This window comes from Gorilla gorilla, chromosome 6, assembly GCF_029281585.2.
Source record: "Gorilla gorilla gorilla isolate KB3781 chromosome 6, NHGRI_mGorGor1-v2.1_pri, whole genome shotgun sequence".
NCBI lineage: Eukaryota > Metazoa > Chordata > Mammalia > Primates > Hominidae > Gorilla > Gorilla gorilla.
This window is the reverse complement of record NC_073230.2, coordinates 114,046,714-114,069,414: the sequence shown is the minus strand read 5'-3', so window position 1 is coordinate 114,069,414 and position 22,701 is coordinate 114,046,714. Positions and strand designations below refer to the sequence as shown.

The 22,701-nt window shown below is 45.8% G+C and overlaps 1 protein-coding gene across 26 annotated transcripts in view; it reads left to right on the top strand.

The window, feature by feature from the left end:
• The window catches only part of SRPK2 (SRSF protein kinase 2), a 287,622-nt gene extending 266,268 nt beyond the window's left edge, over positions 1–21,354 (top strand). For 9 of the 26 annotated variants that reach the window (XM_055392575.1, XM_031013278.2, XM_063708701.1 and 6 more), the window contains 6 exons: positions 2,023–2,123; positions 2,229–2,336; positions 8,104–8,173; positions 8,826–8,918; positions 9,292–9,384; positions 19,710–21,354. In XM_055392575.1, the coding sequence (XP_055248550.1) occupies positions 2,023–2,123; positions 2,229–2,336; positions 8,104–8,173; positions 8,826–8,918; positions 9,292–9,384; positions 19,710–19,894 (650 nt within the window). In that variant the 3' untranslated portion in view covers positions 19,895–21,354. Of the gene's footprint in view, positions 1–2,022; positions 2,124–2,228; positions 2,337–8,103; positions 8,174–8,825; positions 8,919–9,291; positions 9,385–18,094; positions 18,329–19,709 lie in introns of all 26 variants that reach the window. The other 17 variants (XM_019030910.4, XM_031013272.3, XM_063708696.1 and 14 more) reach the window with 6 other exon arrangements.
• Positions 21,355–22,701: the final 1,347 nt, after the last annotated feature.

The window sequence follows — 22,701 nt, the reverse complement described above, 5'->3', positions numbered from 1 at the left end:
GGCATTCATCTAGTCATGTCTAGTGTTGTTCATCTAGCCATTGGGTCAGCATTTTTATATTTATCCTGGACCTTTGTTCTCAGCCCCAGGTGAATCAGTGTATATACATTTTGCCTTCTTTTTTGGTCTTTGTGCTGCTTTCTTTCTGAATTTTTGCTGAGTTCTGGTGTTTCTTTTCCTGAGTTCGTACCTGGCCTTTGGTGAGGCCGTGCAGTGGATCAGAATCCTTATAAAGAAGGAAACAGGCATATGGAAGGTAGCAAGCAGGGAGTATGTGTACCTGGCTGGCTCATTTGATTAACATGCTAGAGGAACAGGTCTTGAGGGTTAAGATACTGGTCAGAATTCTCTTGGCATCCTCTGGAGCCCCCCTAGGGAGCTGTGTGGGCACCCTAGGTCCTGAGGCCTTGCCTGTTCACTGCCTTACGGCAAGTTGCAAGGCTGGCCCTCCTTCCTCTTATGGGGCTTGCTGAAGAATCAGAGCCTCCCCAAGCACCCTGGTTTCACAGCTCGTATGTACCCCAGCAGAGGTTTAGTTCATTTCAGCAGTGCCCAGCTTCAAGGAAACAAAGGGGCTCTCCTAGGTAGGTGTTTATATTAGTCTGTTCTCACATTGCTGTAAAAAATACCGGAAACCCGGTAGTTTATAAAGAAAACAGGTTTAATTGGCTCACGGTTCCACAGGCTGTACAGGAAGCATGGCTGGGGAGGCCTTAGGAAACTTTCAAATATGGTAGAAGGGGAAGCAGGCATCTTACATGGCTGGAGCAGGAGGAGGAGAGAAGGGGGACGTGCTACACACTTTTAAACAACCAGATCTCGTGAGAACTCACTCAGTATCATGAGAACAGCAACGTGGAAATCTGCCCCCAGGATCCAGTCACCTCTCACCAGGCCCCTCTTCTAACACTAGGGATTACAATTCGACATGAGTTATGGGCAGGGACACAAACCCGAATCATATCAGTGTTTAATGTTCTACATTGAACAGGCTTTTCTGCTTGGTTTTTAAATACCATTTCAAAATTACTTATACAGTAAATAAAAGTCCTGGTTTTATTTCATCTTTACCAGAAATCTGATCTTGTAGGTCAGTCTGAGGTTTGGTGATGAAGATGCTGACTTTAAGGACTATTTTTCTGGGCCTCACCAGATTATTTTTGTTTGTCACTTGCCCCTTGGTTAACTCTGCTTGATACAGGCATGATCTGAACTTGTTTGAGAAGATCTGGCCCCAGAATCTCTGGGAAGCTGGCCCTATACCTGCCTTTGAGATTCCCTGGAGTCATCCTGGAATTTAGAATGACTGCTCATGTACGTGACAAGTTCATGACTGACCTCAGAGGTTGCCTTTATGGCCCAGGCCATCTCAGGAGACCTCTGTCTGGGACCTTCCTTGTCTAAAACAAAACCAGAATAGTTTAGTCCCTGCCTTTAATCTGTGTTTGTTAATCAACAGTCATCTACCGCTTGAGATCTGTGTGTGCTCAGCCCAAGCAGTGGGAACTGTAGGGGATGATGTGGGTGTGAGGTGTGGGTGCCAGGGACCCTGATGTCTTGTGGCATCCAAGGAACTGTGTGTCACTGGGAGTGATTGGCCCCCACAGCAGTGTTCTTTCTACCTTCATGTTCCTTGTAATAATGCATCAGCAAGCTCGATCTGGGCCGTGAAGGGATGGATTGACACCATGAAGAGCCGCCACAAAGCTGCAGACAGGGGGACAGCAAGGCTGGCTTGTTCTAGGGCTGACCTGGACCTGAAGAAACTGGGGATAAAAAGAGAAAGGGCAAGGCAGTGCCCTTGGCGTCCTGTGGGCAGCCCAGTTTGCTCTTTTCTGGAGTATTTTCCAGAGGTGGAGAACAAGCAGTTTTAGTTCTGTCAAGTTTAATTTACAGTATTCCAGGCCTAAGTGATCATTCCACTACTCTTTAGGAAAGGAGACTGACCCTGGCAAACACTGTGCTCACACATGCAAACCACCTATCCTAATCACTAACTGTCCTGCTGTTTGCTCATGCCAGCAAAAACCCGGGCAGCTGACTTGTTGGTGAATCCCCTGGATCCGCGGAATGCAGATAAAATTAGAGTAAAAATTGCTGACCTGGGAAATGCTTGTTGGGTGGTAAGTAGAGTTTTCTTTCTAAAACCTTTGGTCTTGATTCTGTGTGCGAAGACACTTTTTGAATGTCTGTGTTGCTCCGTGGTAATGCAGCCTGTTCCCTTCCAGCATAAACACTTCACGGAAGACATCCAGACGCGTCAGTACCGCTCCATAGAGGTTTTAATAGGAGCGGGGTACAGCACCCCTGCGGACATCTGGAGCACGGCGTGTATGGTAAGGACGGCTCTGCCCTTTGCTGCCATGGGAATTGGCTCGTTCCTTTCACACTCTGGATGGGGCTGAGTCTCTCTGAGGCATGCGACCTCAGTTTTTCTGACTGTAAGGGTCATCCACCGTGGGCTGGGTGAGGGGAAGGTTGCTGCCGCGGGCATCTTAAGAAGTGGAAGGATCCTCCTCAGGCGGGCCCTGGGTGTTTGGTGTGGTTGTGGGCTTGTGAGAGAGAGATGGTCTGTTCTTAAAGCCCTGCACAGCCCACAGCCCCATGAATCAGACTCAGTTGTTGTGACACAATGACTTCACTTGTGGTCCCTGAAAATGTGCAGGGTATAGGGAGCTTTTCCCTTCACTCACACTGTGGAGGAAGATGAGGTAGCATCTCCCAGGGGAAGACTGCCTGAGGCGGGCAGGTGGGAGCCCCTCCAGGTAAGCCTCTGCCTGGTCAACCAGACATGCAGGGTTCCTCACCTTTCCAGACTGGAAGGGATTTCCCCAGATGCCAATGCATAATCTCTCTTTCCTTATAAAGCAAGAGCTAGCAGATATTCTGGCTTATTCTAGGATGTCTAGCCCCTTCTGAAACAGTGGCAGCAACGCCCACTCCCTCTGAAACAGTGGCAGCAACGCCCACTCCCTCTGACGGAGTCTGTTCCCAGAGTGGTTGAGATGACGGCTTCCACAGGGCGGCAGAAGCCTCTTCTTCTATCTGTCAGGCCTGTTTTGCTGCTAGTTTTGTGCCACACGGTTGCATTGTCTCTAAACTCCCCTGGCCCTGCCTGGCATCGTTTGGTCATTGACCCTGAACCTGTGAGTTGGTGAACACAAAGGGCCCTGCGTTTGCGAGCCAGTTCCTGGTTCTCTTCCTCTGCCCTGTTTCCTGGCCCATTCAGCAGCTTTTTCTCAGTGGTATTTACTTAGGCGTTCCGTGTTGGGAAAGGTGGGTTGCTTGCTGTTGGGTTTCATGCTTTTCCTATTCCATACTGCTTTTTATCCATATTCTTCCAATATTTAAAAGAAAAGATTGTGTGGAAGGCTTAGCATTTTTCTTCTCACTGAAAAAAGGAATGCAGAATAAATATATTAATTTTCTGTTATTCAGAGGTTAATTTAACAATTCTCTTGAATTTACTGTGCTTTACCTCCTCTAATGCTCAAGTAAAAGCATTGTTGAGCAGATAGTGCCAGCTGATAGGAGAAAAAGAGGGTGCTTTCTGTCTTTCAACTTTGACTCAGCATGATCTGAGTCAACACATGGCCAGATAGGTCCTGAAACACCAGGCCTTTCTATTCCCTCGTTGCTCTTATGGATAATACCAGATAATAATGTTTAAATTATTAAAGGTATTAAAGTTCTTCCATATCAAAAACCAAGTCCCTGCCTTAGCTAGGTATAGAAAAGAACGGTTAAAAGAACCGGTGGCCAATGATGGTCACTTTGAATTTAGAGAGTGCTGTGTGGAGAGGCATTTGACCCTCTCTGTGTGACCCCAGCAGGCAGACTGAGACGTGGGAGTTAGTGGAACGGGAGCTGCGGAGACACTGAGTGGGAGTCGGGGAGCAGGGGCCATTTCAGGATGTGGGGAGGTTAAGCCACAATGGCCACTAGCAGCAGGGCTGCCCTGAATTAGGCGCTAAGTACTCTTTGAACTCTGAAATGCTGTGCTTCTAATTTGGGGTATTAAGTTTGGTGATATAACCAGAAAAATAGGACGCAGTCACGGATGTAGTGGGATAATGGAGCTTTCAGCACAATTTTATACCAGGTTATCTGACCTGCCTTCCATTAGATGAACGTTTGTCCCTCCATACAATTTCCTTGTCCTGCTTACTTCTTGAAATGCTATTGCTGTGAACAGTGACATAAATATCAATAACAGATTCCCAAGGAAAAGCCTTTCTGTCTTCTCACCTGCCCCCTTCCCAAGAATTAAGCATAAGCTCCCTCAGTGCTGTCAGGACGGCTTATGAGGTTTGCTTTTTCAGTTGGTTGTCATAAGGGAGTTTTTTTTTTTTTTGGAAAGGGGCAGGCCCTCATTCACTGCTTGCCCCACCCCCAAAAAATCATGGCTTTAGAGGTTTCTTTTGTTCCTCCTAGAGAACCTAGGAGCAATGAGGCAGTGTTTCTTACCTCATCGTTCTGTTGTAGTGTAAAAATAGGACATTTAATATATTAAATTTGACCTCATAATACCAAGCTGTCATAAGGCCACAGATGGTTCTTGGTGGTAAAGCCTGTAGTCTTTGAGGGTTTTGTTTGTTTGTTTGTTTGGAGACAAGGTCTTGCTCTGTTCCCCAAGCTGAAGTGCAGTGGCAGGACTATGGTTCACTGCAGACTCCACTTCCCAAGCTCAAGTGATCCTCCCACCTCAGCCTCTGGTGTAGCTGGGACTACAGGCACATGCCACCACGCCTGGCTAATTTTTGTATTTTTTGTAGAGATGGAGTTTGTCATGTTGTCTAGGCTGGTCTTGATCTCCTGAGCTCAAGTGATCCACCCGCCCTGGTCTCCCATAGTGCTGGGATTACAGGGATGTGACACTGTGCCCGGCTGTCTTTGAGTTTTATAAATAGCATCAAATCTCACAGAGACTTTGTTGGGAATGAGAGCTGACGGGTGGTAGCCATTGGCTATTGTCAGGGAGGACAGCTTTAGGCTCTGCAGCTGGAGAAGCACAACAGAATGAGGGACCACAGCAAGGGTATGTTGGGTTTGGATCTGTTTTACTTTTCTTGAGTTTTACTTTTTTTTGAGCTTTACACCTTCCAGGTGTAAGTACATATAATCTGAAACTTCTTTGTGGCTGAAGCATTGGTTTCTCTGCATTTATGTATTAGAGTCTCTGATAGGACTTTTTATGAACTCCATGGTGAGTCCTGGTCAGTGCCATAGAAACAAGAAAAGCCATTCCAACAAACTTCACCAGACTTCTTTGGCACTGGTCACATTACAGAACAAATAGGTGATCTTATTTGTTCAGAATCGGGATACTTCAGCATAGGAGAATGTTTTAGGAGAGAGGTAGTTGGTCTCCCAAGAATCTGGAAACAAGTAGGTCCAGGGAAAAGCCCTTTGACGGGACTGGGCCAAGTAGAGAAGAATCCGGAGTTCCCAGGTAGTAAAAATAATAATAAAGATTATACTTAGGCCCAGCGAGGTGATGCACACCTGTAATCCCAGCACTTTGGGAGGCCAAGTCAGGCAGATCACTTGAGGCCAGGAGTTTGAGACCAGCCTGGCCAACATGGCAAAACCCCATCTCTACTGAAAATACAAAAATTAGCTGGGCGTGGTGGCACGTGCCTATAGTCCTAGCTACTCAGGTGGCTGAGACAGGAGAATCGCTTGAACCCAGGAGGCAGAGGTTGTAGTGAGCCAAGATTGTGCCGCTGCACTCAGCCTGGGCAATAGAAGGTTATACTGGGAGTAACTGAGTTGAAGGCAGAGTTTTTTCATTGTAATGTACATTTGCCCTGTTGTACATGTTGTATTGTTAAGAGAATCTTGCCACTCTCCAAAGAATCAAAAATGGGTAGCATTACAGCCTTCATCTTCCTTGTTCCTTTAAAAAAAAAAAAATTATTTGGCCGGGCTTGGTGGCTCACGCCTGTAATCCCAGCACTTTGGGAGGCTGAAGCAGGCGGATCACAAGGTCAGGCTAACACGGTGAAATCCCGTCTCTACTAAAAATACAAAAAATTAGCCGGGCGTGGTGGCGGGCGCCTGTAGTCCCAGCTACTCAGGGGGCTGAGGCAAGGAGAATGGTGTGAGCTTGCAGTGAGCTGAGATTGATTGTGCCACTGCACTCCAGCCTGGGCGACAGAGTGAGACTCTGTCTCAAAAAAAAATTATTTCATTGATTGGCTTCTATACATGTTTTCTTGGGAATATGTGGGTGCTAATGAAAATGATCATTTTTTTCAAAGAATACATAGCTGACATATTTTGGCAGTAAGAAATATGTACAAAGCTGGGTGCAGTGTAGTGCGCCTGTAGTCCCAGTGTCTCTGGAGGCTGAGAGAGGATCACTGGAGCCCAAGAGGTTGAGTCCAGCCTGGACAACATAGCGAGGTCCCATCTCTAAAAAATATGAAAGAAAAAGAAATATATGCAACCAGATTGAAGTCGTTTTGAAAATTAATTAAAAGAGTTAGCATAGGGCTCAAGGCAGGGGTTGAAAAGCAGCTTGGAACTTGATCCAGGCTTTTCAAGTCCTGTTGTCCCATTAGAGTTTTCAGATTTTTCTCTTAGCTTGTAAGATACTGAATTGATTGTTTCCCAGGCTGGAAGGACTCTCCTGGCCATTGAGTGTGTAATCTAGTTGTTCCACTTGGATTTGGGGCCAGTTATGAGGTTTTCCTGCCCTCATCTGGGATTGGTCCAACTGTCTTTTTTGTTTATTGGGTGGAAAGGAGAGGCCCTACATGAGGGCTTTCCTGGGTTTTCTGCTGGTGCCTTCGTGCATCCACAGTGCTGGGACCACCAGCTCACCATGCTGAGATGTGACATGTCCGTGTCCTGCTCAGACCTATGCCAGGTTCAGGGCAGGGATCCTGAGTTCATAAATTAATGCTTATCGCTCGGGCAGCTGGCAGCCATCTTGTCACCTTCCTTCCTTCAACTGATTCACAGGCAGTCTTTTTTTTTTTAAAAAAAGGTGAAAAGATGTGGTCCTGGGCTGACTGTACCCACTCTTGGTTTGTTAAAGACAGTGCTAGGAGAGGTGGCCCCTCACCCAGGCAGGTGAGCCTTCCCTCAAAGGTGCCTTTCCAGCACTGTGTGGTCATTGAAAGAAAAGGTAGGTTGATGCAGTGAAGTTTCCCCAGTATTGGCTCCTTGGGGCGGGAATGGGGAGGGCAGTCACAGATCCACAGGCATCAGTGATTGGGCCTCTAAGCACCTTTTGGGACAGCAAGATCCGTTCAGAATAGAAGCAGCTGTGAGAAAAACCAGAAATGGGATTTAGCTTATTCTTTTTTTCTCTTTTAAAACATTCTCTTTGATCAGCAGAGCAGTAGCAGTTGCCATTTTTGTATATTGTTACTAGCTTAAACTCATGTTTTTGAGGGTTTTTTTGTGAGCAAGGGAAATGGGAACAAATGGCCTTCCCTACATGCTGGCATGCTGAGGGACAGCCAGTGGCCACCCAGGAAGCCAGTGCTCCGTGACATCCACAAAAGGGTCTGCAAGACCATCTGCTTCCTCTGGCCCTGGGGACAAAGAGGGTCTTTTTTGTTTCCAGGTTTTCCTTTGGTTGAATCAGAAATGAATGAAATGATGATGAAAATGGTTGATGAGATGCTGAAAATAGTCCTTGGTTACTAAAACATGAAGGTCTTTGCCTAAAGGACGCAGCAGTGTCTGCTATACAGAGGCCAAGGCTATTATAGTGGTTGAGGCAGGTGATGGAGTCAGACGGGCCTTGTTGAGTCCTGGGTTGAACTCTCGTTCTACCATTTATAGAGTGCATACTGCGCTCTGGCCAGGCCTGCACGCAGGTGCGGCTGACTCACTGACGTTTTGGTTTTGCTTCCTGCAAAATGAAGAGAATACATAGCTCTTATATCTTTCCTTAGAAATGTAAAAATACTTCTGAAACTTCTTTGAATGTGGAAGAAAGAAAAAAATTATTATTGAGCACTTTCAGGAGGCTATTTTGTTTGATTCAGATCTTCATAAAGTGGCGGTCTCTTCTATAAGGAGAAAAAGCTGTTGACTTGGGGGCCAGTCTCTGAAGTGCTTAGCATGTCGTCTGTTGTATCCTAGGCATTTGAGCTGGCAACGGGAGATTATTTGTTTGAACCACATTCTGGGGAAGACTATTCCAGAGACGAAGGTGAGTATTGGTGCCTGCTGAATACCTCGGTCTAGGTCTTCTGCCAGCCCTGAACTTCTGTAGAGTACTGTATTTTTGTACTGAAATAGAGCCATGTTTTTGGTTTTCAAACACCAAATTCAGATGCTTTTCCTTTGAGTTTGACGCCCCCTCAGTCTCAGTGAATGGGCAGAGCCTGCCTGGCACAGGCAGCACTCCAGCGAGCCCTCAGGGGCCCTACACCAGCGGCTCTTCCTGGCCTTGCACAGGGCAGGAACCCAGCTGGCTGAGAGAAGACGGATGATACAGACCTGAAGCCTCTATGTGGTCCTTTTGACCATTGATGTGCTGCCCATTTCTCTGTCCTGTTTGGGAGCTGAGTTGAAAACCCCGGAATTCTGGCTTGAATTCCATCTGTAAACCTGACCATCTCCATGCTTATTTGCTTGCGATGCTGGGGTGGCCTGGGGTGAGCTGGCCTCAGTCACTGTTACTGCTCCAGGTGGTGCCTGAGGCCTGCCATTCCCACAAGCCTCTGCATGGATGTGCTGCAGACACTGTTGATTTGAATCTATTTCTGATTTTTTACTAATTTCAATTTTTCCCTCTTCTTTTATCCCATCCTTCCCTTTGCCCCTCCCATTCCCATATCCTTTTTTTCTCTCCTCCATAGACCACATAGCCCACATCATAGAGCTGCTAGGCAGTATTCCAAGGCATTTTGCTCTATCTGGAAAATATTCTCGGGAATTCTTCAATCGCAGAGGTAGTACCTCTTCTTTTTGAAAAGCGCCACGATGCAGACAGAAACTGAAGAGCAGCTGCTGATTTTAGCATTAATGGTGACAAAGGCATTTCTCCTAAATTCGAAACGCAACCCAGCAGAATTCCTATGCTGATAGAAAAATTGTCAGGGAAGACCACATTTAGCCCTGTGCTGCGGTCACCCTGTTCACCAGCCCCTCTCCTGTGCCCTCCAGCTCTGGATCCTGAATCCAGCAACGCGAGGAAGGCCTGTACTTTTGGTCATTCAAGTTGCGCTGTGTTTCTGTCTGCGCGGGCGGTGGTAGTGTCTGCATGCAGTGTACTGATTAAACTGTCGTGTGTTTCTGTTTTGCTGGCAATGTTTCCCAATGCAGATCACATAGCATTGATCATTGAACTGCTGGGGAAAGTCCCTCGAAAATACGCTATGTTGGGGAAATACTCCAAGGAGTTTTTCACCAGAAAAGGTAACGGTATTTATGCAACACTAATTTTCAGCATAGTCTTCTCCCAAAAGGAGAAATTGTGCATTCGTGATTGGGCAGTGGAGAAAGATCTGGAGTTTCACAATTGGGGAATTCTTCCGAAGAAAGCTCTCAAGAAATAAACCTGACCCATCTGATACCTGGAGTAAGAATTTTGTAAGAGAACAGCCTTCCTAACAGCATTTTTTCCTCCTCCGCTTCTCTCTTTTACTCCAAGTTACCAATCTGTATATTATTTATAAAAAGGAGTTTAGGTGATTTTTAAAAGCCAGCTAGACTTATCTTTCCATTTCATGGACTCTCTGTAGTAGAACAGAGGTGGCCTAGAGACTGGACTTAGGGAACGTCCAGGGACATTGCTTTTGGTCTGCCTGGGTTATTTCTGTAGTGGGTGTAGGCCTGTGAAATGCTGCGTACCTCACATTCTTAAAAATGACATCCTACATTCCCATTGTGTTATGTCACACTGTATTAAGGTGATTATTTTCATGTTGTAGTTCTTACTGATCTTCCAACTGTTTATTTGCCCAGTATAGTCCCCAGTTAGTAATTTATAAAAACACCCAAGAGCCCCAGGAGTATTTTTAAAAGAACTCCTCCTAAGTGCTATATTCTTTTTTTTTTTTTTTTTTTTTGAGATGGAGTCTCGCTCGCTCTGTTGCCCAGGCTGGAGTGGAGTGGCGCAATCTTAGCTCACTGCAACCTGTACCTCCCAGGTTCAAGCAGTTCTCCTGCCGCAGCCTCCCATGTAGCTGGGATTACAGGCATGCCACCATGTGTGGCTAATTTTTTTGTATTTTTAGTAGAGACAGGGTTTCACCGTGTTGGCCAGGCTGGTCTCAAACTCCTGACCTCAAGTGATCCACCCGCCTTAGCCTTCCAAAGTGCTGGGATTAAAGGCATGAGCCACTGCGCCCAGCCTGCTGTACTTTTTTGTGATGAGTGTAGTTGGTCCTTCATATTTTTCAGGTGAGATTTTTTTTTGGATGTGACAGCCCTTAATAAAGAACTTTTAAAGTTGATGTGAATAGGACATGGACTTTTAGAAATTTCTGAAAGTCCCAGATGCTCTGTCTACCTTACTTAGCTAAATTTGGAGAACCACATTGATTTTTTTTTTTTTTTTTTGAGATGGAGTTTTGCTCTTGTTGTCCAGGCTGGAGTGCAGTGGCGCAATCTTGGCTCACTGCAACTTCCGCCTCCAGGCTTCAAGTGATTCTCCTGCCTCAACTTCACAAGTAGCCAGGATTACAGGCACCTGCCACCACGCCCGGCTAATTTTTGTATTTTTAGTAGAGAGAGGTTTTCACCATGTTGGCCAGGCTGGTCTTGAACTCCTGACCTAAGGTGATCCACCCACCTCGGCCTCCCAATTGCTGGGATTACAGGTGTGAGCCACTGCGCCTGGCTGTGCATTTATTTGTCTTTGTTAATCGTCTGTCTGTTGAGGGGATCAAGGACTCCATACTGTGCACAGCGGGAAGGAAGGAAAGAGGGACAGAAAGAGAGGCCTTGAATGATCAAGTGAAGTTGTTGGAAGGCAGGGCCTGTCAGCGGCCTGCAGGCGTGGAGCTGGTGCAGGCATCTGCTCTTGGGCTGTCACTCCTGTGATGGTTCCTTTCAGCGAGAGCGGCCTGCATGTGGCCATAAATGGCTGGAAGGCAGCTTCCACGTGGGCCTGTCAGCAACCTTGCTCCCTGAGACAGCTTGTGGATGTGTATCTCCAGGTTACTGCCATCATCACCACGTATACTTAGGACTTACGTGATCGAGTTCTTTTTGAGCAGCTTATTTGAAGGTAACCTGCGGAGTTAAAATGCATTTGGCATCCTTCTTAATGAGAGACCAAAAATATTTTCACTTGGTGTTACTGTGGTACCTCGAGTTCTTTTTTCCTTTTTTTGGATATAAGAGACCGTTTGTGACTAGGTGAGAAATCCCCTGAAATGACTGGGAATTGGGACTTCAGTTCTTTCCTGATTATTATTTCTAATGGCAGTAGAGATCAGAAGGGATTTAGGGTTTTTACAGAAGTCACAGGATAACATTATGAGGAATGAGGGCCGGTCATGGAAATAGATTTCACCGTGTCTCTTAGGATGAGGGGAATGGCTTGCTGCGTGAAAGATGGGTTTTGGCATGTTCCCATAAGTAATATAGGGGAAATTCCATAATTTCCATAATTTTGGAAATAATGGAATCTTAAAAGTATCCATTTAAATTTTTTTCCTAAAATAGCTAAAATACTTTGTGCTAGAACTGATAACAAAATTTAAAACAGCTGTTGATATGCCGTATCACTTTTGAAAGCAGTTACTGATGGAGAGTGCCTTCCCAGGAGGTTTTCCCGCTCTTTCTCCTCTGGGTCAGAGGCAGATTTTCATCCTTGCCACGCGGCCAGAGAAGAGTGGGGTCTGTGTGTTAACGTTGAACATCAAATGCAGCTCGTCTGTCTCCTCTCCTTGTGTATAATTTAAGAAGTCATAATCATTACTAGTTTGAATCATTCCTTGGCCAGAAAGTTAAAAATTGAGCTGTATTTTTGGTCAGGGAATGTAATTACAGCTCTCACCCTCTTAAGGTTAATTTGCTGGACATGAGCCACCAAAAAGCATTAAGAAACTAGTGTGTTGATAGGTGGTCCAATAGAAATCAGCACGTCCATGAATTTTTTCCCTGTCCTGTCTTCAAGAAGTGGGTGGTCCCCAGAAGCTTTCCAGCCCTCAGATCATGGTAGGAAAAACAGTGCAGCCAGGAGCAGACCTCACTGGGCTGGTCACCAGGAATTTTTCTGACCATTCAGCAGGCATATTTTAGTAAAAATTGCTGCGTGGATAATGGGATTATCAAATGAGACAGTTTACTTAAAAAAAAAAAAACTGGTCTCTAGATGAGAGCATCGAGTGTGTTGGGATAAAAGAGAGTGATTGTGTGCATGTGTGCGCGCGCGCGCGTGTGTATGTGTGTGTGTCAGACTACAGACCTTAAATACAATTGAAAATTTCAAAAGCAAGAAGCTTCTGTGCAGCAGCATAAAATCCACGTTTCCCCGAGTCAGGGACAACATCAAGAGAAATGTGAGAACTGAGGGCTAAAACCCAGGAGCTGAGTTTTAAAAAGAGATACTGTATTCTGTATTTTTAATATTTAGTGTCTGAGCTGAACTTGTCACAGTGTTTTAAAATTATCTCCTGAATACCTAAAAAGCAACAGATTCTTTTGATGCTGTAAAGAGCAAAGAAAGCTCTTTCATGGGCATTTGACAACTACACAGGCTGGGCGTTGTCACTGCCACTCCTCTTGTTTATCCCTCCATCAGATGATGGGCGTTTGGTTTTCCCCCACTTTTTGGCTATTATGAATGATGCCACTATGATCATTAATGTACAAGTTTGTGTGGGCAGATGTTTCCGTTTCTCTTGAATACACATGTGAAAGTTTAAGTACAAATTTTTAAATTTTGATGAAGTCCAATTTATATACATTTTACGATTTGTGCTTTTGATGTCACATCTAATAAATCATTGCCTACTTCAAGGTCATGAAGATTTACTTTTCTATGAATTGTTTAGTCTTAGCTCTGAGGCATATGACCTATTTTGAGTTGATTTTTGTATGGGATGTGAGGTAGGGTTTATACACATTTTAAACTCCAATATTTACCTACATTTGGTTGTCTACTTGTGTAAGAATTCATTCAGATCTCTTCATTGTCTCTTGCTTTGTATTGGTATTTCTTGGTAGGTTTACTTTCTACGTGTACACAATTGATGCTCATCAGTTTTATATCATGGTTTGCTTTGTAATTACCAGTGTTCATGTAAATATAGTCCAGGATTTGCCTTTAGAGTCCTCCCACATGTAGTGTGGAACCTCATGGGCTTCTTTATTTAATTCTGGAATAAGACAATTTCATGGATAAAATAATGTATTTTCCTTCACAAACCACTTTAAGATTCAAGAGAAGTATAATAGAACTTCCCTGTTTCCTTAGAAGGACTCTGCAAGTCCAGGACTGGCCAGTATAGTTGCTGTCACAAAGCCTTTACTCTGCAGGAGGAACCCTTCCTCAGAGCCTGCTTCCTGTTGGTTTTCCTTGGCTCTTTCAAGCTGTTTCTCAGAGCAAATTCAGAAGCCTAAGGGGCTCTTGGGGAACCGCACAATTGGCTGCCAGGCTCATGTTTGCCTGTGTGTGTGTGAGTTGATACTGAGATTGACAGCTGATAGTGACAGGAAGGGTGAAGTGATATTCCACATTCTTTAAGGAGGACAGGCTAGAAATGGGGCTTTAAGAAACTAAAATTGTCACAGTTGTCTAGTTATTTGCAAAACATGTTTCAGTGAAACACATCTTCATATATTTTCTTTTCTCTCTTTTTTTTATATCTTCATATATTTTCTTTTTTCCTTTTTTTGAGACAGAGTCTCACTCTGTTGCCTAGGCTGGAGTGTAGTGGTGCTATCTCGGCTCATTGCAACCTCTGCCTCCTGGGTTCAAACGATTCTTGTGCCTCAGCCTCCCGAGTAGCTGGGATTACAGGTGTGCACCACCACGCCTGGCCAATTTTTGTATTTATTAGAGATCGGGTTTCACCATGTTGGCCAGGTTGGTCTCGAACTCCTGACCTCAGGTGATCTTCCTGCCTTGGCCTCCCAGAGTGCTGGGATTACAGTCATGAGCCACCGCGCCCGGCCGATGACATTTCTTTAACTTGTTAGGGTGCTACTTTTATAGTAAGAGCAAATGCTGAAAATGTGTTTTTAAAATATGCTTTCCCCTCTTATTCTTAATTATCATTCTAAGTGATGGAGGTGGCTACATTTCTTGGGCATCATCTGCAGGGCTGGAGCTGGCTCATGGACTCGAGACCCTCACTCATTCAGTGAGCCCACTCTTGTTGTGTCTCCTAGCAATAGATACAGAGTTGGGGGCTTGGGCTTTGTGTTTAACCTTATCAACTATTTCCAGGGCAAGGTTACTTCTTTTTTTTTTATTTTTTATTTTTTTTATTTTTTATTTTTTATTGATCATTCTTGGGTGTTTCTCGCAGAGGGGGATTTGGCAGGGTCACAGGACAATAGTGGAGGGAAGGTCAGCAGATAAACAAGTGAACAAAGTTCTCTGGTTTTCCTAGACAGAGGACCCTGCGGCCCTCCGCAGTGTTTGTGTCCCTGGGTACTTGAGATTAGGGAGTGGTGATGACTCTTAACGAGCATGCTGCCTTCAAGCATCTGTTTAACAAAGCACATCTTGCACCGCCCTTAATCCATTCAACCCTGAGTGGATACAGCACATGTTTCAGAGAGCACAGGGTTGGGGGTAAGGTCACAGATCAACAGGATCCCAAGGCAGAAGAATTTTTCTTAGTACAGAACAAAATGAAAAGTCTCCCATGTCTGCCTCTTTCTACACAGACACAGCAACCATCCGATTTCTCAATCTTTTCCCCACCTTTTCCCCCTTTCTATTCCACAAAACCGCCATTGTCATCACGGCCCGTTCTCAATGAGCTGTTGGGTACACCTCCCAGACGGGGTGGTGGCCGGGCAGAGGGGCTCCTCACTTCCCAGTAGGGGCGGCCGGGCAGAGGCGCCCCTCACCTCCTGGATGGGGCGGCTGGCCAGGCAGGGGGCTGACCCCCCCACCTCCCTCCCGGACGGGGCGGCTGGCTGGGCGGGGGGCTGACTCCCCCACCTCCCTCCCAGACGGGGCGGCTGGCCGGGCAGAGGGGCTCCTCACTTCCCAGTAGGGGCGGCCGGGCAGAGGCGCCCCTCACTTCCCCGACGGGTCGGCTGGCCGGGCGGGGGGCTGACCCTCCCAGATGGGGCAGCTGGCCGGGCGGGGGGCTGACCCCCCCACCTCCCTCCCGGACGGGGCGGCTGGCCGGGCGGGGGGCTGACCCCCCCCACCTCCCTCCCGGACGGGGCGGCTGGCCGGGCAGAGGGGCTCCTCACTTCCCAGTAGGGGCGGCCAGGCAGAGGTGCCCTTCACCTCCCGGACGGGGCGGCTGGCCGGGAGGGGAGCTGACCGCCCCCCTCCCTCCCGGACGGGGCGGCTGGCCGGGCGGGGGGCTGACCCCCCCACCTCCCTCCCGGACGGGGCGGCTGGCCAGGCAGAGGGGCTCCTCACTTCCCAGTAGGGGCGGCCGGGCAGAGGCGCCCCTCACCTCCCGGACGGGGCGGCTGGCCGGGCGGCGGGCTGACCCCCCCACCTCCCTCCCGGACGGGGCGGCTGGCCGGGCGGGGGGCTAACCCCCCCACCTCCCTCCCGGACGGGGCGGCTGGCCGGGCGGCGGGCTGACCCCCCCACCTCCCTCCCGGACGGGGCGGCTGGCCGGGCGGGGGGCTGATTCTCCCCCTCCCTCCCAGACGGAGCGGCTGGCCGGGCAGAGGGGCTCCTCACTTCCCAGTAGGGGCGGCCGGGCAGAGGCGCCCCTCACCTCCCGGACGGGGCGGCTGGCCAGGCGGGGGGCTAACCCCCCCACCTCCCTTCCGGACGGGGCAGCTGGCTGGGCGGGGGGCTAACCCCCCCACCTCCCTCCCGGACGGAGCGGCTGACTGGGCAGAGGGGCTCCTCACTTCCCAGTAGGGGCGGCCGGGCAGAGGCGCCCCTCACCTCCTGGACAGGGCGGCTGGCCGGGCAGGGGGCTGATCCCCCCACCTCCCTCCCGGACAAGATGGCTGCCGGGCGGAGACGCTCCTCACTTCCCAGACGGGGTGGCTGCCGGGCAGAGGGGCTCCTCACTTCTCAGACGGGGCGGCTGCCGGGCGGAGGGGCTCCTCACTTCTCAGACGGGGCGGTTGCCAGGCAGAGGGTCTCCTCACTTCTCAGACGGGGCGGCCGGGCAGAGACGCTCCTCACATCCCGGACGGGGCGGCAGGGCAAAGGTGCTCCCCACATCTCAGACGATGGGTGGCCGGGCAGAGACGCTCCTCACTTCCAGGATGTGATGGCGGCCGGGAAGAGGCGCTCCTCACTTCCTAGATGGGATGGCGGCCGGGCAGAGACGCTCCTCACTTTCCAGACTGGGCAGCCAGGCAGAGGGGCTCCTCACATCCCAGACGATGGGTGGCCAGGCAGAGACGCTCCTCACTTCCCAGACGGGGTCGCGGCCGGGCAGAGGCTGCAATCTCGGCACTTTGGGAGGCCAAGGCAGGCGGCTGGGAGGTGGTTGTAGCGGGCCGAGATCACGCCACTGCACTCCAGCCTGGGCGCCATTGAGCACTGAGTTAACGAGACTCTGTCTGCAATCCCGGCACCTCGGGAGGCCGAGGCTGGCAGATCACTCGTGGTTAGGAGCTGGAGACCAGCCCGGCCAACACAGCGAAACCCCGTCTCCACCAAAAAAATACGAAAACAAGTCAGGCGTGGCGGCGCGCGCCTGCAATCGCAGGCACCCGGCAGGCTGAGGCAGGAGAATCAGGCAGGGAGGTTGCAGTGAGCCGAGATGGCAGCAGTACCGTCCAGCTTCGGCTCGGCATCAGAGGGAGACTGTGGAAAGAGAGGGGGAGGGAGACCGTGGGGAGAGGGGGAGGGGGAGAGGGAGCAAGGTTACTTCTTATACTGAGCTTAAGGGTTTGCACACATAATCATTATAGCATCTGGATGAGTTGATTTTCCTTTGCATTATAAACTTTTTCCACAAAAAAAGTCCACACTTTTTTTTTTTTTTTTAGAGGCGGTTCAGTGTTTTGTTATATTGCAGTGCTGCTCTGTGCTCAGGACCATAGGTGTTTAGGACGCTCCTGCATATACTGTTGTTTATAGACTGCTTCTTTGCACAGTCTTTACCTTGTTAAAAGTAGTTAGATATTTTACTGCTCCTTGCAAATATTTTTACCAGTTTATAGTATGCCTAGTTATGGATGAATAGTTTCTCATGGCCTTTCAGTATTATATTGTTTTGCTCACTGTTACCATGCAGCTGTTAAGCATTTATAGTGGCAAAACTTACCTTTTCATGGAAGATTGTACTTAAAAGATGCCTTGTTGATGGATCTTAGTTTAACACCTGGCGCCTCAGAAATAGGTTCCTTTACTATTCTCAGCACACAGTGCTTCTCTGTAGTTACCTTTATTTGCAAACCTGGAGAGTATTTTTTCTGAGATAGAATAAATTAATGTCATAAAAGTTCGCTCCCCTTCCCAGAGAACTTGGTTTAGTCACGTGTGAGCTTTCTTAGTTTGCTTTAACTGTTGCTGTGGTGAGATCAACAGTCTAAATCAATATAGTCATATTACAGAAAATGTGGAAATTGAAATAACCTACACTAACAAAAGCTGATGTTTTGATTCAGTTGATTTCCATCTTAATGAGCATTTTAATAATCTTGTGATTATCTGTAGGACATAGTTTGACTGTTCTTTTACTACCTAATGTTGTACCATGATCTTCTCCCATGTTGTTAAGTAATATTAAATACTATTAAGTGAATCTACCTTGGTTTTCTTTTATCCACCATTTTACTATTACTGGCTCTTCGTAATTTTGCGAGTACATATAATTTTGTGCCAGCATATATTAGGCATGAATTTGGGGTGGTGCAACCAGGGTTTATCTCCTTGGGCTGGATTCCTAGAGCCGGAATTTCAGGCTTAGAGGGATAAACCTGCAGTCTCTGTTCAGACTTTGTTTTTATAGAGACTGTGTTTCCTTCAACAGGAGATCCTTTCCCACCTCTAATATTACAGGTTCATTTCTTCATCAACACAGACCTGATGTCTAGTCTGGATGCGATGCTTTACTCTAGCTCCAGTCCTCATATTGGAAACAGAAGCTTATTTTACATCTCAGCCCCTTTAGCAAGCAGCCCTCTTAAAAGATTCTTTATACGGAACCCTGTGCACAGCATGATTGCAACTTTGTGGACATACTAGTGTGTAAGAACACTCTTCACAATAGACACAAAAGAAGAGCAGTTGCGGGTAGGATTGTAGGCTACTTCCCCTTTTGTTCTTATACTTTTCTGTAATGCTCTTTCCTTTTCATTGTGTTTTTAAACGGGAGGGCTTTTCCAAATTGACTTGAATAAATGGGTGAAACAGAACAAGCCTCCTGAGAACACCTTTGTGAGCAGAGCACTGATTATCTATTGATGCATCTCATGAAAAAATTTACCTTGTTTAAATTAAAGCAGTTGAAAGGGGAGAGAAGTCAGTCCTTGCATGAAGTGTGCCCTGCAGGTGCTTTAATGCCTCTCTCTCCCCACCGAGACCTGGCTGCTCTGAGGTGTGGGCACAGGGGGGTGTTTCCTCTGCAGAAGCTGCTCAGGATGCACTGAGGGGCACCTAAGGAGGTCTATGGGCAGGGGTGGGATGTCCTATGAAAACTTCAAACAGGCAGAGAAAACGAGTTATTCACAGTGAAATTATCTGGAGCTTTTGACAGTTTATTGCCTTTTTGAAAAGGGTTATGGGGAGACAGGGTTTCGCTTGCTCTGTCCCAGGATGGAGTGCAGTGGCATGACCTTGACTCACTGCAGCCTTGACCTCCTGGACTCAAGCAATGCTCCTGCCTCAGCCTCCTGAGTAGCTGGGATGTACCACCGTGCCCAGCTACTTTTTTTCTTTTTAAGTAGAGACAGGGTCTGGTCTATGTTACCCAGGCTGGTCTGAAACTCATGGGCTCAAGGGATCCTCCTGCTTCAGCCTCCCAAACGGCTAGGATTGCAGGTGTGAGCCATTGCCCTCAGCCCTTTTTTGCAGTTTTGACTTAAAAATAACCTTTTTTTCTCTTATGAAATGACCATTACAGCTCGTAGGCCATTTACTAGCTTGTTAGTCATTCTGTTATGTCAACCAAAGCTGCCTGTAACCCACACTTTTCATACTGCAGCTAGCACAGTTTGTGAAGTATAACTTCAAGGTTTACAAATTAACGTCCTAGGATCTTAGATCTTACAACAAATGTGTAGACATGAATGGTGTTTGATTTGGGTTGGCCTCAAGTTTGCAAATTTTACGAAAGATCCCAGGTTGAAATGAGAGTGGCTTGCTTCAGCCTTTGGAAAAGAAAACACTCTGGGCAAACTGAGCCCACTCCACTTACTTAAAGAAACTTAGAACTAATGTGAATGAACTATTAATTAACCTCTATTTAGATCCACCAGGCTTACTTGAAATATGCCTTGGTCATATGTACATGTAATGATTATTGCTTAGTGGGGAAAAGCTGGTGTTCTTTGTTGTTGCTGTACAAGTGTTGAGCAGGTGGTTGTCCGCTTCATTGAAAAGAACCTGACTGGACCAACAATGGGGAATGCAGATTTGGAGCTTTCTTGACATTGGCCTGTTTTTTCCCCTGTAGGAGAACTGCGACACATCACCAAGCTGAAGCCCTGGAGCCTCTTTGATGTACTTGTGGAAAAGTATGGCTGGCCCCATGAAGATGCTGCACAGTTTACAGATTTCCTGATCCCGATGTTAGAAATGGTTCCAGAAAAACGAGCCTCAGCTGGCGAATGCCTTCGGCATCCTTGGTTGAATTCTTAGCAAATTCTACCAATATTGCATTCTGAGCTAGCAAATGTTCCCAGTACATTGGACCTAAACGGTGACTCTCATTCTTTAACAGGATTACAAGTGAGCTGGCTTCATCCTCAGACCTTTATTTTGCTTTGAGGTACTGTTGTTTGACATTTTGCTTTTTGTGCACTGTGATCCTGGGGAAGGGTAGTCTTTTGTCTTCAGCTAAGTAGTTTACTGACCATTTTCTTCTGGAAACAATAACATGTCTCTAAGCATTGTTTCTTGTGTTGTGTGACATTCAAATGTCATTTTTTTGAATGAAAAATACTTTCCCCTTTGTGTTTTGGCAGGTTTTGTAACTATTTATGAAGAAATATTTTAGCTGAGTACTATATAATTTACAATCTTAAGAAATTATCAAGTTGGAACCAAGAAATAGCAAGGAAATGTACAATTTTATCTTCTGGCAAAGGGACATCATTCCTGTATTATAGTGTATGTAAATGCACCCTGTAAATGTTACTTTCCATTAAATATGGGAGGGGGACTCAAATTTCAGAAAAGCTACCAAGTCTTGAGTGCTTTGTAGCCTATGTTGCATGTAGCGGACTTTAACTGCTCCAAGGAGTTGTGCAAACTTTTCATTCCATAACAGTCTTTTCACATTGGATTTTAAACAAAGTGGCTCTGGGTTGTAAGATGTCATTCTCTATATGGCACTTTAAAGGAAGAAAAGATATGCTTCTCATTCTAAAATATGCATTATAATTTAGCAGTCCCATTTGTGATTTTGCATATTTTTAAAAGTACTTTTAAAGAAGAGCAATTTCCCTTTAAAAATGTGATGGCTCAGTACCATGTCATGTTGCCTCCTCTGGGCGCTGTAAGTTAAGCTCTACATAGATTAAATTGGAGAAACGTGTTAATTGTGTGGAATGAAAAAATACATATATTTTTGGAAAAGCATGATCATGCTTGTCTAGAACACAAGGTATGGTATATACAATTTGCAGTGCAGTGGGCAGAATACTTCTCACAGCTCAAAGATAACAGTGATCACATTCATTCCATAGGTAGCTTTATGTGTGGCTACAACAAATTTTACTAGCTTTTTCATTGTCTTTCCATGAAACGAAGTTGAGAAAATGATTTTCCCTTTGCAGGTTGCACACAGTTTTGTTTATGCATTTCCTTAAAATTAATTGTAGACTCCAGGATACAAACCATAGTAGGCAATACAATTTTAGAATGTAATATATAGAGGTATATTTAGCCTCTTTTAGAAGTCAGTGGATTGAATGTCTTTTTATTTTAAATTTTACATTAAGGTGCCTCGTTTTTGACTTTGTCCATTAACATTTATCCATATGCCTTTGCAATAACTAGATTGTGAAAAGCTAACAAGTGTTGTAACAATAATCCATTGTTTGAGGTGCTTGCAGTTGTCTTAAAAATTAAAGTGTTTTGGCTTTTTTTTTTCCAGACATTGCCTTGGTCATTGCCCTATAAATGATAGAATCAATGAACATTTGCTATCAGAGTAGTGTCACTAAAACTAAATACCAGCATTCCTGTTGCAGCAGATGTAGTTGTAGAACATGCATTGAGGCGTATTATAAGGAAATCATTTATTGTTTTTTAAGGGCAGAAGGGATTTAGGAGAAAAGCTACAGTATAGATTGATTCTCTAGAATATCAATGATCCCTTTTCATCCATGGTTCATCAAAAACATACTAACTGCATTTGTTTGATCATTGCAAATTTAAAACAAAACAGCATTTGCTGTTAGGAAACAAGACACATAACCCTCTTAGGAATTACCATTATATCACATTACCACTGTGAGGTAGAATGGATCATTCATTAATTTCTTTATGAAATTTGCATGCTAAGTTTTTCTAATGAGGCTGTAGGTTTCCATGTAAATTCTGTGATAGATAGTGGCTGTAGACTGGTGATACTATCCGTGATTTCTATAAGAAACATCCTTACAAGAACCATAGGGCATAATTTATATCTTCCCTAAGTGTAAAAGGATTTTTATCAGGGTGATAGTATACTTGAATGAAATTTGTCTAATGCAGTTTTTGCTTATGTTGGAAAATAAACTAGATAATGAATTTTTACAGGTGTGTCCCTTATGATAAAACAGCCTAACTAGTTTATAATACAGAAACAGTTGTTCTAGAAGGAATATACATTTGTATTAGGCATAATATGGCTTTATCAGATTCTTGGCGTCTTGTTGATAAAGAATGCACAAAAACTAAATGAGAACCACTGGTTATGCTAAACATTATAACTAGCTCTCTGACTTCAATTGAATGTCCTATCTTTTCCTTTCTGTAGTCCATGTGAAATCTTCATGGAAAATGACAAGCAGTGGATCACATATGTGTTTATAGCAGATACAGGAGCTGGCTATCTAGAAGTTGGCAGACACAACTGCCCAAAGGCAGAGAAAAGGTGGATATAAGATCTTCAGAGTCATAAACTTCTTAGGTGAAAACTGATTTACTAACTTGCTTCTTCCCATACCTGGACCATACATAACTAGTTACCAGGATAAAGTAAGGAAACTTTCCATTGGAGTAGAGAACTTCTTCAGTTTCTATCCGTAGTTCAGGTTATTTCCTAAATTCTCCTTTTTTCTCCCCCTTTTAAATAAGTTGAATGAAATTTTGGTAGAAGACTATATTTTAGAGTATATACTTCATCAAGGAATCAAAATGTATAAGATTCTGCAGTTCACACAAAAGCTTCTGTATGCATATTTCTGTAGTAGGCACATTTCAAGCCAGTGAAGAATTTAAAATGCTTAGAAGGACAA